Below are 15,424 nucleotides of genomic sequence, written 5' to 3' on the forward strand. Positions count from 1 at the left end.
TTAGCGATTCCAGCCTACATGCTGGGAGCCACACAGCGAGAAACAGACATAACAGACATAACAGTGAAGCAACCAACAATAGATGAATGGCCAAAGAGTAGTGAAAGACAGAGTCCAATAGCATATTCTTGCCTTTCAGTTGGAAGTTTCCTTCTGTTTTTTTTTTGGGTCTTTTTTTGTTTTGTTTTTGGTTTTCAGTATTTTATTTTAAACTACATACCTCTTCCATTCTAAGCTTTTCACCAGTTTATTTCTATCATTAACTCAATTTTCTCTTTAACTTTACAGTTCACTTTTGGAAACAATCCAAAACATTGTGTGGAGAGTAGTGAGGTGGGAGGAACATTTAATGTTTTAAAGGATTACCAGACTTAGGTGCTACATTTCGAGGTGTTGCTTTTCAGCAGTGCCATTGTACCATACTGTCTGCTATTTCTCTAAATGTCATCAACTTGTCAGCTCATAAGCAGGTGTAAACCTTTGTTCCTCCCCAAGTTCTCATGTTCAGTGATGTCAATGGAAGTCTGCAAAGAGTGTTGTGTCAAGAATTCTGGGGGTTTTTTTGCAGGCAATTTAAAGGTAAACATTTCTCTTCAAAATTAATGTCATTTTGTTGCTACAGCAAAAGAAAGCAACAACACATTTTTAACTGGATTACTAAAAGTCCTGAAAACAGAAGAGGTGCCTGGGAGGCTGCGCTCAGAAAGCACTTAAAAGTCTAAAAATCACTGGAATGTGCAAGTAATGGAAGAAAATTATAAAATAAACCAAATAAAAATATCCAGACATGGAGAGATGAACATTTTATACCAAGCCACACACATCCTAAATTCCCCAGTTGATAGTTACATCAAAAGGCAAAAAGTCCTCTGTTTGACTTTTTATAAAACAAATATATATTCTCATAACACACTGAGATTTACGAAAGAAAAAATTAAATTCTAGGATTTTTTTTAAATCAGTGATGTACAGAAGGCCAGGACAGCAAGTGGAATTTCTGTCTTTCCAGGTCTTGTTAGACATCAACAGGGAAAACAGGTGAACGATTTTAAACCACCAGTGTGTGGGACTTGTGTTGACTTAGTGACTTACCACTTCAAGCAGGGTTATACTATCTGAAGTACTAAAAAAAAAAAATTTAAAAAAAGGAAAAAGAGCTTAAGTATTCTTTAACATTTCTAGCATACATTGTCTCTTAAAGAAGTGGAAAATGAGTTAATTATATGAAATATGAGTAACTGATCAACTTTCAGTGCTGCTGAGCTGAATTTAGAATCAAATCCTTCATTGTTAGACTGAGAGATGGCAGGAAAAACTGTAAATTATCTGACTGTTGTGGATATAAAAAAAAAAAAAATTTAAATTTTTGAAACCAAGATGTTATTCCAAGAAGAGAAAAATGTTTGCAGATAAAGGGGAAGAAAAGATTATCTTAACTATTTCAGTGGAAGAGAGATCAATGTTACAAGTCTGGGTTTATTTTCTTTTTAGAAAGATGTGAATCTGGAAGCATTTTAAGGAGATGAGAAGTTAATACCGGGTGAGGTATTATAAGAAAAAGTAATAAAGTTATATGCTACTTCTCTAGAGCTATTCAGCTGTTGAGGTAACCAGGCAGAGAATTAAGACCTTCAACTTCACTGAATGTTGTTTCCAGTAACTTCAGTCAGGTTGTTTAGCTATTGGTTCTTCAGAAATGAAGTGCAAGAGGAGAAACTAACTGATTTCTGATTATAAATCTGAAAAATGGTATTTCTGCTGTTGCTATTGCCTTTCATCCTAGCACGGCAAATGAGGTATCACTTGTCATATTATTTGGACAATAATTTTGTTGCAATCTTGGTTCCTACTTGCTGTGGATACTATGATAAAAGTCTATCTCATTCTGAAAGTGTATTAAGCATACCTGGAAACAATAATACTTCAATTTTTTTTTCTGCTTAAGTAAAATCACATCTGAAAAAGCCGAAAAATATTTAACACTAAGTAAATGAAAATGCACAAAACAGAGCAAATCTATAACACAAATTTTGGGATGGAGAACATTATTTCAAACTTAAAAGTAAAAACAGAATAAAAAATAAAGGGGCACTGAATTGAGAATTCCTAAAACACAGAAGCATCTCTTTCCCCTCCTCCTCTCTCTTTTCTGTTTTACTTCTTTCACCTCCCCCCAAACGAGTGATTTTTTGCTTTAACTTGACAAGTATTTCACAGTTTCTCAAGCATTTAGCAATGAGGATCTAATTGGAAAGTGCCAGGTTCTTTCTTATTACACTTTATCAATATTGTTAAGGGAATGATGTAATTGTTTGGGGTTTGGTGAAGACATTCCATGTCACTTCAGTGTTAATACCAGGCTGGAGCCTTCCTTGTCTGCCTGCGTAAGCTAGATAAACATAGACCTGTGTGCTTTCTTCTCATCTCAGGATACTTACTCAGAGAGATCTTGGAACATATGCCTATTGCGAGCTAAACATTTCACTTTTCATTTTTATCCATGTGACAGAAATCCATTCCTTGGATAAACACTTTACATACTGACACTCTTAAAGTCACTAAACACGATAAATAAAGAGAGAATACATCATTTCAAAACTGATTAAACATTTTCTCACTTGTGACAAATGAACAGCTATACACTGTATGGAGTCCCTGGAGCAGACATTCCATTTTCTTTGTCTTCATTTTGTGTGTAAGATTAACTTTCCATTTTAGCTCATCTATTGCACAACTGAGCGTTTTTAAAATACACATTGCTGCATTTTCTCCAAATCATTATTCATTTCAGAAACAATTTTTGTTATTGCTACAAGAGCTTTTCTTTTGGACTTTGTTAGTTTGTCTGTATTAAAATACAAAAGAAAATAATAATAATTATTAATAATAAGAAACCATAGATTTTAATTAAAGCTAAAGAAATGCTTCCATGCAGTAGACATGAACTTATATACAGGCTGACGTCATCCACTTGAACAAGGAAAACCCAAGCACATTAATCACATTAACTTTGCTCCATCTAATCCATCACTTTTCCTTGCACTACTTGCTTGTCTTGTCATCCCATGCACTGCCGTCTACCTATGATTAGTCAAATGCAACTAATCTTTTATTTAGCTTCTTAAGCTCCTGTCATCTTTCTCATCCACTCCTGCTAAAAAGGATCCCAAGCATTTTATTTTCAAGCTAAATTAAAAATCTTACTGAAATAATCACACAAAATACTAAAACTGTATATAAAGTTGTCTTCAGTGTTCTAACAAAAAACACTAATCTGATCAAGAATTTCAGTGGGAAGGTGGAAGGAAGAAAGAAAATATCCTTGTTAGATATTCACAGAGAGGAGGAGCAATGAAGCAGAATTTTCTTCTTTGACCAACTGTGTAAAAGAAGCGGGGAGAAGAAAGAATTAGGGATTAAAGTCAGAAGAAGCAGACCAAACTGAACAAGAATCCATGGAGCAGTTTGCTTTCTTTCCCCATCAGGCTAATAAAACCAATACTAAGTTTTTTATATGAAGGTTCCAGTCTTGTCAGGGAAAAAGATTAGAAGGGAAAGTGAATTAGATACCAAAAGATAGTGATAAGTAACAAGATTTCTGAACAGATTGAAGATTCCGCTGTCATTAGATTTCCGTCACCTTTGGATTTGTATTCAAATCCACTTCTGACAGGACAAATATTTTCCTTAAAAGAGCAATTAGAAATCACAACAATCTCCTAACAGTGCCAACTTCTCTCAAAGTTTTATTGTGAAGGATAGTTTTAAAGATAAGACTTATGTAACCAAGCAGCTAAACAAGCCTAAGAAACTTCAGGAATGCCTTTCATATACTTGAGCAAGAGGTATGATACTAAGCCAAAGCAATACCCTAATATTATCTCAGCTTGTTAGAGCATTGTGCTAATAGCACCAAAGTTGTGGGTTTGAGCCCTCTATGGGCCATTCATTTAGGAGCTGCATTTGATGATTCTTGCAAGTCCCTTCCAACTCAGAATATTCTGTGACTCTGTAATGAAACTTAGGGCAACAGACACCTGCTCAAAGCAGCTCTCTGTGCTTCTCTTATACTCCCTTTCCACACCACTGTGATTCCACACAACCAATGTGCCACTCAAGGACCTACCATCTCCTCACAAGTAAGAAGGGAGGTTCTTGTGGCACTCACACTTCTTGGCTTCTTTTTCAGGTACTATCTTTAGTAAATGGCCCAAGGGAATAGAGAAAAAAAGTGACATTGTACTAGGAAAGACATCAACTGCCCTGTGGCACTACTGCAGGTAGCAAATTTGGGTGCTGAGGCCATAGAATGGCTGACAAACCTAGTAAAAACTAGAAACTTTTATAGTCATACAAAAAGAGGAATCCTATTGAGAGACTTCATAATTCTGGGAATATATAATGGATATATTAATTAGTAGTTATTAAGTGAGAGTTGTAGCTAGTACAAAAATAAAATGCTATTTTCATTAAAAGAAAAACAAATACAGACTCTGAGTTTCCATAACTTTGGGTTAAAAATGCTGTGTGCCATATTTTGATCTCTTGATGGGACTGATAAAAATCTTTCCCATTTAAACACTGCTGCTGGAGAAGTCTCCAAAAAAATCAGAACAAACCACATGTTGTGCAATGCAGTGAGGTTCCTAGCTTTGAAAACTCTCAACTGCACATATCTATAATGAAATTTAGTGAGGTATTTTGCTTTTTGCTACAAAAAAAGTATTTGAAGATCTATTAGAAATTCTAGAAAGGAAGTCACATTTAATTATACGTCTCATTTATTTGTTTAAAAAGGTTTTACATTTTTCTAAAAAAAAATAGACATTTTATAAGCACAGGAAATTGTACCTAATGAATAATACTTGTTTGGGTAGTGTGAAATACCTCTCAAATCATCATGATACTGGTGTAGTATGAACAGTGTTCTCTCAGTTCAAATGTTGTACCCTGAATTTACTTTTACATAAGGTTAATGCATTTTCTGAAAGACAGGAGTAATGTACAATATTTCTTTAAAGAATTTCAATCTTTCTTCATTGTCAAATTAAAATTGACAATAACTAAATATCACTTTTCTGAGTGCATTTCTGTACCACTCAAAACCACAGTACTGCTAGCTACCAATACATCAACTGCTAAAAACCCCATATTTTTCAAAGAAAGGTCTTACTACACTGCTCTTTCTTACCTTTTATGTGCTTCTGTCAGTGATTTCTCTTCATTTTCTTGGTCTATTTTGGCTGTAAAAATAAAATCAAATAATCAGTTACAAGGTGAAAGATAGAGATGTTTCAGGATTATTTTAATTTTGCATATGTTATGTGTAAAATATATAGAATCCACATGAGGATATACTCATGTAGGTCAATTATGAGAAAAAAACAACCAACCAGCCCCCCATTCAACAAACAACCGCACAAACAAAACTACACAAATTTTGACAACCCTATTAAAAAGAAATCCAAAACCACCACCGCAAAAAGAAACCAATCCAAAACTCAAAACCTTGAAAAAAAAAAATCTGCCAGTAATCTAAACAATAACCAAGTCATGAAATTGACTTAAAGCCAGATCTTAAATAATGATTCCAAAAACTCAAATAATATGGGAACTTGTCAACCAAGAGGAGGAAAAGCTGAGCAAAGAGCAGTAAGGATTCAGCCTTACAGCTTTTGTACAACTTGTGTGACAATTACAAATGAACACTCTTCCCTCTCCCTGTACACACATCTGTTAGTGAAGTACTGGAGCTGTAGCAGGTCCGTATTGAAAACATGACTAGTTTTATATGAAGAATATTAGTATTTGGTGATCATGTGAAGGAAATTACAATAAGGAACTGTCCTTCCCCCACACTGGTGAAAAAGTTCTCTATTTGCCACATGTTCTCTCATAATTTTTTTTCACACATTTCACTTAACTTAGATGACTGAAAGAACACTTCAAAAATCTACAAGAATGTGCACATTAACTTAGGCATCACCAATATGCAAAGCAATTGTCCATCTGCTCTGAGCATGAGCTCAGGTGAAATTTATACTTATGCAGTCATTCAGGCAATACAACTTAAATCTCATTTAAGGTTTGCATGCTTTAGCAGAAAGGTCATTTAATTTGGTACTTGATTCTTTTCTCAATCTACTAGACTTCTAGACTGTTAACTTGCAAGGAGAATTATAAGATTCCCAGCAGTCAGAAAGTTTTGAAACATAAAAAGGTTCTGAACTGTCCTGGTAGCAAATGTCAGTGCTATAAAATTAATATAGAAATATAAAAAAGAAGAACATTTCAGCTATTTTTTATTCACTTTCCTACATTGCTCTACAATATTAATTCATTAAATTATTTTTCCACATCATAGATACACTGCCTTTGAAAAATTTTAAATTTGTTGGAGAAAAGCAAAGCAGTGGAATAATTAAGATACAAAGTAATTTATAAGCATACACTCAAATAGGCATGTGAAATCTGTAGCAAAGATATGCAAATGGAATTGCCTTATACTTTCCTCAGTCACAACAATGATCTGAGCTTTGTCTAGTGATGCAAATACATTTTATTAGTAGCAATGCAGTCTTCTGAGCAGTAGCACTGCTGACTAGTGCCCAGATATTTGCAGCAGGAAACATTGTATTTAGTAATCATTACTTGAAGATTTGGGCTCCACCATTGTTATCCTGAAAGTGAAAAAAATATCCCAGCAAACCACAGAAAACTTGAAGGAGAGATGCGTAAATGTTCTGAAGGAAATTGAAGAGCACGTGAATCCTGAATGATTACAGGTTACAATACCAACTTAAATCTTGGCCCAGATTCTTCAGAAGGTTTGTGAGGGCTCACAACCCTTTTGAGTGAAATTGAGCCTAGTGCTGAGTGAATTTGGGCTGACTTAAGAGTTTTTCTTGAAAGCCTTGCATTGCTTTGGATAAGAAACCAGGTGAAATGTGGCAGCTTTTACAGAATTTCATTAATACTTTTTTTTTTTTTTCCATAGTTCAATTCTAAAAATCAAGGTATGACCAGTAAAAACATATAGTTCAAAAGAGAAGATGTGCACAAACTCTCTGAATGAAACGAGATCAAATACCTCCATCTGCATGAACACAATCATTAAATATCTGTGGATACAATTCCAAAAGAAATAATTCTATTACTGAAAAATGCAATTTGGACTTCTTTCACTTAAATAATGCTTAGAAATAGAATAGAAGATACCCTATTCCATCCTACAACAGTCTTGTATACTGTTGCATATGTCACATTTTTAGGATCTAAATATTTTTAAAATTTCCAAGATTGATGGGATGGAATATCATTAGAGTTGCCTTGTTTTAGGTCCTTTCTTCTTTATTTCAAATGCTCTGCACAAGTTTGCACACAATTAATTACCCATCACTTATGGAGCAAATACTTCACAATTTATTTTTTGAAAGAGTGTAAGCATATTATCCTAAGCTTATCAAAGCATGTCAGAATATATCCATTCAGGCACAAGTTTCCTTTCAATTAAAAACAAAAGTTATCATGGTCCAGAGAAGAAGAAAAACAAAGCAAAACAAAATCCAAGTTATTTCTGGTATCTATACTTTCGATGAATTAATAGAGAATTGATATTACACAATGAAAAGAAAGTGCAGAAACCCTGAACAGCAGAGATGCATGTAATAAATAATTTTCTCTGAAGAATTTCCTTGTAGTTTGTTCCAAATGTGATGATATTTTTAAACCTTCCTCATTTTATCAAAAAGATTTTATACAAGAGAAAATCTAATTTGCAACCCTTTTGCATTATCATTTTTCTAGACAGAAAAGGTTAGATATTGTGAAAGAAACTCTTCTTCCACAAGACAACAGGTGGCAGTGAAAGAGAAAATATGGTATATGCACTCAGACCTGTCCCTGTCCAAAGAAAACAATCAGATGACTGCTTTTGCACTAGACAATGTAAACATCCAAGAGCTGTGGAAAATGGCTAGTTGAAGATATGCAGTGAAATTTAATTTGTAAGGGAAGAAAACCTCCTATTCTCAAAACAACAGAATTTTTACTAACACCTGGATATAATGGAATAACTATTAGATGCTGCAGCAGCTGGAGATTGTTATAACTTGTGGAATATTAGGAATATTATCACCTGATATTATGCACTTTATATGCACTTTTCTCTGTACTAATCACTCCATTGGTAAACTACTTCCAATTGCATTTTCCTCTTTGAATAGGGGCAGGAAAAAATTTAGTTATGATGGATCCAGTTGAATTTTTCCAGAATGCATTATGCTTCATCATTTCACTCAATATTATGCATCTATGTTATCACTTCCTCCGCCAAAGCAGTTCATCACAGATGTAAAAAGAGCATGTGAAAGGTACTGGTACTTGGCTTCTTCATTCTTGGCACGTATTCATTAAGTGCCAAATGCCAGCTAAAAGTTGCCCACCTTAGAACATTCAGGAGAGAATAGTGTGCTTCCCGGTTACAAAGAGAACACCTATAATAGGTGAAAAAAAAAAGAAAAAAGAATGTATATACCCAGTCCACAGTGATCATGACATCATGACACAGTGATCATCAACAGTCAACAGAGAAAAATTAGATAAATCCTGGGATGCCATGGCAGCTGACCATATAAGCTTGCAGAAAGCTTGCAGGCTTTCTGACAGATTTAGAAATTTCTGCTTTTGGGTTAGTTTTCTTCCCAAACATTTTACTGGCTCATCATCTTTTCTAACATCTCCAGCTAAAAATTTGATTCTTGACACTAATTTGCTGAAGAATGTCCAAATAAACTGTTCCAAATCTATTAAAGACTATATCATACCAGGAAATACTAACCCCTTTATTTTGCGTAATACACTGGTAAGCAAAAGTAACAGATTTATATGTTGGCCTTTACACACTGTATATATTGTAGAGCTTTTCATGCAGCTTTCATAATTCTGAAAAATCTACTTCAAATAATATAGTTGAAAAATAACCTTAGGTCATCTTGAAAAACATGGCCATCTCTAAACTCACAGCATTTTAGAGTCAAAGTGACCTCTAACAGAGTGAAGTGACCTTATCAATAGTTTACAACATGTTCTGCTTTAGTTATATTTTCCCTTTTTAGTTTGAAAGCATCTTTAATGCTTTCTTGTTGGATGACATTCCACTGTTTGCCTGCTTTTTCCATTAAGATACCTTCAGATTATTTAAAGTTGGTCTCCTTTTAGAGCAAGGTCTATAGTTCCTAAACACTTTATATATTTGGTCAAAATTCAAGTACATTCCTTCCTCTCTACGTCATTGCTTACCAAGTGTGAGGACTGTACTATATCCAAGGCTCTTATATAAATTCTTTTAACTACAGGACATATGTATCTCTTCAAAAATTACTTGCATCAGATGTCCTAATTTCTATTGTATCACTTTTTTTTTTAATTTGCTTAAATTTACTGCTTGGTGTTTTATAATTGTGGCATAAAACTTGATTTCATGCAGTTCAAAATGAGCTTTCAAGCAAGGTCTCACAAATGAAATCTAATTAACTGAATTTTCAAATCTTTTGTCCTTATCAGTACACACCCACATTCCAGAATGATACATGCCACTGTTTTGTGTGTTTGGTCTTCCAATTCTTTTTTTGATGAATCCTGCAAATGTCACATATAAACATCCACAAAGCTGCATATATGAATAACTATAATAAAGTGACCTATGCATTTATGATAATTGATGTATCTCACCAATCTGAATGTGAGAAATAGACACAGGCATATTAGAAAATGCTGGTCTTCAGAAGATTTGTAAAATTTGCTATTCTATAAATAGTATTTTGTTTCCAAGAAGTCTAGAGGATGAATTAAATTAAAAGGGGCTCAAAGGCAAGGCTATAAACCACTGATTGACCACAAATTGTCCCCTCTGACCTCAGTGGATCATTTTCAGTGTTATGCTAAGCTCTCTGCAGAAATCAAGCCACACTGTGGATGAAGACAACTGCCAAGTATCCTCTCATTTTTGGTCCAAAAAACTTTCTCTGCTAGTCTCCTCCAAATTTAACCACTATACCTTGTGCACTAAATCTGACTTGTAAATAAGCTAATAATGCAAATATATCTATTTTCTATATGTACAGACCATTTTTTGTGTGGACAGATATTGCAAGTAACATTTGTTGTCTCATTAGTTGTTGGAATTTCTTGTTTGAAAGTGTAATATTTCACTATATCATCTATTTCACAGGATTAAAAAAAATCTAAAAAGAAATATTTGACTTACAACTAACTGGAAACTCAGACATACAACTACTGTTTTAGACTAGGATTACTGTACTCCAGTGTCATATACATATTATTGAAAAACAGGAAAAGTTACAGAAATCCCTTCTACTGGAAAAAAAGCCAACAAATAAAAGAGAAAACAATCACTAATATTTGTACAAACCCTTGTTGGAGATTTCCCAGGATCTTTAAAGAGGACATATTTTCTTCCACACTGGTGATGAGTGAACAGTAGCTGAGGCTTTGAAAATATACAAATATCTCCACTGCAAGGCAAATTTTAAAAAAATCCCAACAAAACTAAACTAAGAACAAAATTGAGGGGAAATGACCTTTTTTTCTTAAAAGGTGTAAGGAGCCTCCGACAGCTCACCTGTCACTTCTGACCCAGCTTCATTAAGGCCTGAGGACCCGAGGCGCCTGACAGAGGCCGTGAGGATACCTTCTCTAGGTATCTCAAGTGTGTGACTAGGACAGAAGGAAAATGGATATAGAGAAAATACTGGGTGAACTAGCAGCACAAGCAAGAGCATTCAGTTCTTCTGTAATTATCAGGGTCTAAGGTCCAAGTGAGAGTGAGACAGTGCTTCTGAGAAAATTCCCCTATTCTAGTTGGTAGTACATATACTTTTAAACACCTTCAGGAAACATCAAAATAACTGTTTAGTTAGGTTTTTTTTTTTTAAGTTAGCATACTATTCAAGACTGTGTTTTGAAAAACCTTGAAACACCAAAGCAGAATAGCAAACACACTGAAATCCATAGAAAGCTCTTGAGAAAAGTTTCTTTCTTCCCCTCGCCTCCCTTTTAGACTTTTCAACTGGTTTTGACTCCATTTTTTTTGCCTTTTTTGGTGGTTGTTCTCTTTGCATGTTTTATTTCATGTGGTTGGGGCATGAGTAGCACTGGGAAGAACTAAGCCATTTTGGATGGACACTATCAAAAAGGAAATGGGTTTTGGGGAAGACCAAAGAGTTAGACAATCATTAATTTTTAAATAATGACGGGCTTGTGCTTAGTGGCTTTCTGACAACAAAAACTCAAGCTGAGATTTGAATATGAAGTATGCAAGGGATTTGATGAGAAAAATAGACTCAAAGCTACCAACTAATAAGAATTATCAATGTCCTCTATGTATAAATGTACTAGATCAGCATAGTCACACAACAAGCTGACCTGTTGGTGCCTGTTCTGAAAGTATTCCAAGTAGACCTTGTAAGTCTACGCAAACTGCCTTCAAACACCCTGATAGAGCTTTTGTTCCTCCAGAATTTTTTGTTGCTGGTTTGTGGTATGATCGTGACCCAGTGATTACTGTCTGTAGTCACCGTCTGGCCCCAGTCCCTGATGCAATTTAAGCTATTTCTACTGAACCAGTTTCAAAGGGCTATGAGTAAGGAGATGCACGAAACTACCATCCCTTCTGATCTTCTGATCTCTCTTAAGGGAATATCACATCTTCTCAGGTAATTGAATACAGGAATGCATCTGAGTAATCTCAGATGGAAGGCAACAACAATCCTTTCATCTACTTGTCTATGTCCTAAATCTTTTTGCTTTTTTCCTCTCTTTTTATTTAAAGTGTTAACTATTATTTGTTTATAATTAGCTATGAATGTGCTTTCCAGTAACTTTCAAGTGGAGCCAGTTGGTTTTTTTCTTTTTTTTTTTTTTTAACAGATACAAAACCTTCTCAATGACTCATTAGGGCTATGTTGCTATAGTTTTGAGAATTTCTATTTACACTGAAAAAAGATCCAAGTACATTTGGATAGTTTATTTTTGGGTAAATTCTTGCTAAGAAAGCTTTACAAGAGAATAAAGCAGGATTTCTTTTGGGAATCTGATCAAGAGTCTTACATCCTTCTAGACTTCCTATGATAAATTCATAAAAGGTTGCAAGCACAAAGAATACCTGTTCCCCCTCCCTCATTTTCTTAGATTTTTATGTATACAGGTAAGAGAACATTTAAATAGAGAATTTAAATTTAAACATTCAGACCCCAATTTCTTGAAGATAACTTGGGATAGAGCATCCAATATGCTGAATATTTTCCTAATTGTGTTGTTCTTTTCTTAAACCTATGATCAGACAAACACAGAAATCTTTATATTGATTCCAGCCAATTATACTTCCTTATGATGTTATACCCTCACACAACAGGAATACAAATTATGTGCTATCTCCATAGATTGTAAGCAAGATTTATAGAGGCATATCTTGAATATGCAAGAACAGAAACTTAAACTTCCTTAAAAGTTAAAAAAATTTAAGCTTAATAGTCTATAAAAAGGTATTTACTTTTGATTCAGTATTCATCAGCAAGTGGTCTGACCACACTCCGAAAGCTGCAGAAGGCAAACGCCTCTGCTGAGAGAATGAAGAAGGAGAAGACTGGGTTTGAGACTAAGGAACCTGAAGGTACACAAGTTCATGGGACATGATGAGATTCATCCATGTCAGAGGAAGCGGCTAAGCCACTATCATATTTGAGAAATTGTGCCTGGCTGTGAAGTTTCCAGTGACTGGAAAAGTGGAAACACAACCCTCCATTTTAAAAATGGAAATAAGGAAGATCTGAGGAACTACAGCCCAGTCAGTCTCAGTGTCAATGATGGGCAAGATCATGGAGCAGATTATCCTGAAAACTCTGCTAAGGCAAATGGAAAATAAGGAGGTTATTGGTGACAACCAGTATAGCTTCATTAAAGTGCAAAGACTGCCTGACAAATTTGGTGGCTTTCTATGATTGGGTTCCAGTGTTGGTGGGTAAGGGAAGAGTCATCTGCCTGGAATCATACAAAGCATTTGACACTGTCCCATATGACATCATTATCTCTAAAATGAAGAGACATAGGCTTGACAGATGGGACACTGTGTGGATAAAAACCTGGCTGATGTTCATACTCAGAGACTTGTAGTTAACAGCTCAATATCCAAGTAGAAAGCAGTGACGAGTGGAATGACTCAGACTGGGTTTGGGACCAGCACTTTTTAACAGCTTTGTCTGCAACATGGACAGTGGGATTGAGGGCACACTCAGCAAGTTTGCCAATGACACCATTTTGTGTGGTGTTGGGAAGGGATGACATCCAGAGGGACCATGACAGCTTGAGAGGTGGGCCTGTGTCAACCTCACGAAGTTCAACAAGGCCAAATGCAAGGTCCTGCACCTCAGTCCAATCAATCCTAAGTACAAACACAGGTTAGGCAGAGAATGGTTTGAGAACAGGAGTAAGACTTGGAGGTGTTGGTCAATGAGAAGCTCACTATGACTGGGCACTGCATGCTCACAGCCCCAAAAACCAACTGGCCACATCAAAAGCAGTGTGGCTAGCAGGTGAAGGGAGGTGATTCTCTCCCTCTACTCAGCTCTTGGGAGACCCCACTTGGGGTGCTATGTCCAGCTCTGGGGTCCCCAGCCTAAGCAGCAACCTTTTGAAGCAAGAACATAGAAAGTGATAAAAAGGCTGGAACACCTCTCCTGTGAAGACAAGAGAAAAGAAGGCTTTGGGACTACCTTACAGTACCTAAGTGAGGCTTACAAGAGAGTTAGTGAGGAACTTTTACAGGGACATTTAGCGATAGAACAAGGGGAGCGGCTTCAAACTGAAAGAAGGTACATTTACATTCGATACAAGGAATACATTCTTCACTGTGAGGGCAGTGAGACATTGGAACAGGCTGCCCATAGAGTTTGTGGATGTCCCATCCCTGGAAGCGTTCTGGGCTGGGTTCGATGGGGCTGTGCACAACCTGGTCAAGTGGAAGGTGTGCCTGTCCATGGTAGGGGGTTGGGACTAGACGATTTTTAAGGTCCCCTCCAATCCAAATCATTCTATAATTTGTGAGACTTTCAAGGATGACATCTCCTGTCAGCTGAATTAAGGGAGAGAAAATTTGTACCTAAACCCAAATTTAAAAAAACCCTGAAACATAACAACAACCAAAAAAACCCCAGCAAATCACTCCAACATACTTAGTTATGTATTTTTAGCAGCTACTCACTGTAATGTTATGTCACATTCACAGAAGTAAAATACATAGTATTTTGTGTGCAACTTTGAGCTCCTCACTTGATGTTCCCTGCTACTGATCTTAAATCCTACACTGCTTAAAAGTCTCACTCAGGTCAGGACTAGGCAGAAAACAGATGTGAAGTTAGACAACATACCTATGACTAAATATATGTCTTCAGGTATAGTAAAGATCCATCAAGAAAACTGTTCATCTGTGAGCCTGGATTTCACAGTGCTGAAGAACATGTGCCATTGTGATTAGGGCTCATGAAGGACCTACATGCTCTTAAGCTTTAACATCCTCTTATTTTTCATTCTCCATCCCAGGAACTATGTCATAAAAAAAATCTTATTTGATTACATTTTTACTGGAGAAGAGATTAAAAACGTGAATTTTCAGCCCTCCCCAACTATCCACAAGATTTTTAGTAACTTTTTTTTCATAAGGCATTTTTTTCATAGTCTTTTGAGTTGGATTACTTGTGTCATGCTGTTGTGATACTCATAGATTGATATGTTCTCATGTGATAGCAAAATACCTTTTTAACTCTACCACATCTGTCTGAAAGCACTGTGATGCCTACAAAAATGATTATATGAGATCCCGCACCAAAGGTATAAAACAGCTGACAACCCCAGCCTAAAAGTTTGGTCTTTCATGGATTTTGAAGCAAAGAAAGGCTAATTCAGTGAAGCCTGTCTAGTGTTGCAAATGCAATACAATCCAAATTAGGATTACTATGTAAAAATGCACACCAATGGAGGTGCTGACATCTGAAGTAGGGACAAGTTTATATCATGCTGATGTTAAACTATTTATCAGCATTTAGATGTCAGTGTGAGATTAAAAAAAATACTTTCAAGATACAAAGAACAAGTTTTAAAAGCTCCTTCAATAATTCGACAAAAAGAATACTAACAGAAAAATGCAAACATTTATGAAATTAAACTGCTTAAGTTGAATTCCTGCATCTTATGTTCTAGTGAGTTTATGTTGCTTGCCCTTCATATTCCTCCAACATTTTCTTCTTAAAGGAAATAAGAAAATTTTAGATATTAGTAATGAGAATATTTTGGTAATCATAATAATATTTAAAGTGAGTGTCTCCACATAAATTACTAATATCCAACCTCT

The 15,424-nt window shown here is 35.5% G+C and overlaps 1 protein-coding gene across 2 annotated transcripts in view; it reads right to left on the reverse strand.

The window, feature by feature from the left end:
- The window catches only part of FMN2 (formin 2), a 158,814-nt gene that overhangs the window by 35,752 nt on the left and 107,638 nt on the right, over positions 1–15,424 (reverse strand). For both annotated transcript variants that reach the window (XM_030268221.4, XM_030268218.4), the window contains one exon: positions 5,192–5,243. In XM_030268221.4, the coding sequence (XP_030124081.4) occupies positions 5,192–5,243 (52 nt within the window). The remainder of the gene's footprint in view (positions 1–5,191; positions 5,244–15,424) is intronic.

The sequence above is a fragment of the Taeniopygia guttata genome, chromosome 3, assembly GCF_048771995.1.
Source record: "Taeniopygia guttata chromosome 3, bTaeGut7.mat, whole genome shotgun sequence".
NCBI classification, from domain to species: domain Eukaryota; kingdom Metazoa; phylum Chordata; class Aves; order Passeriformes; family Estrildidae; genus Taeniopygia; species Taeniopygia guttata.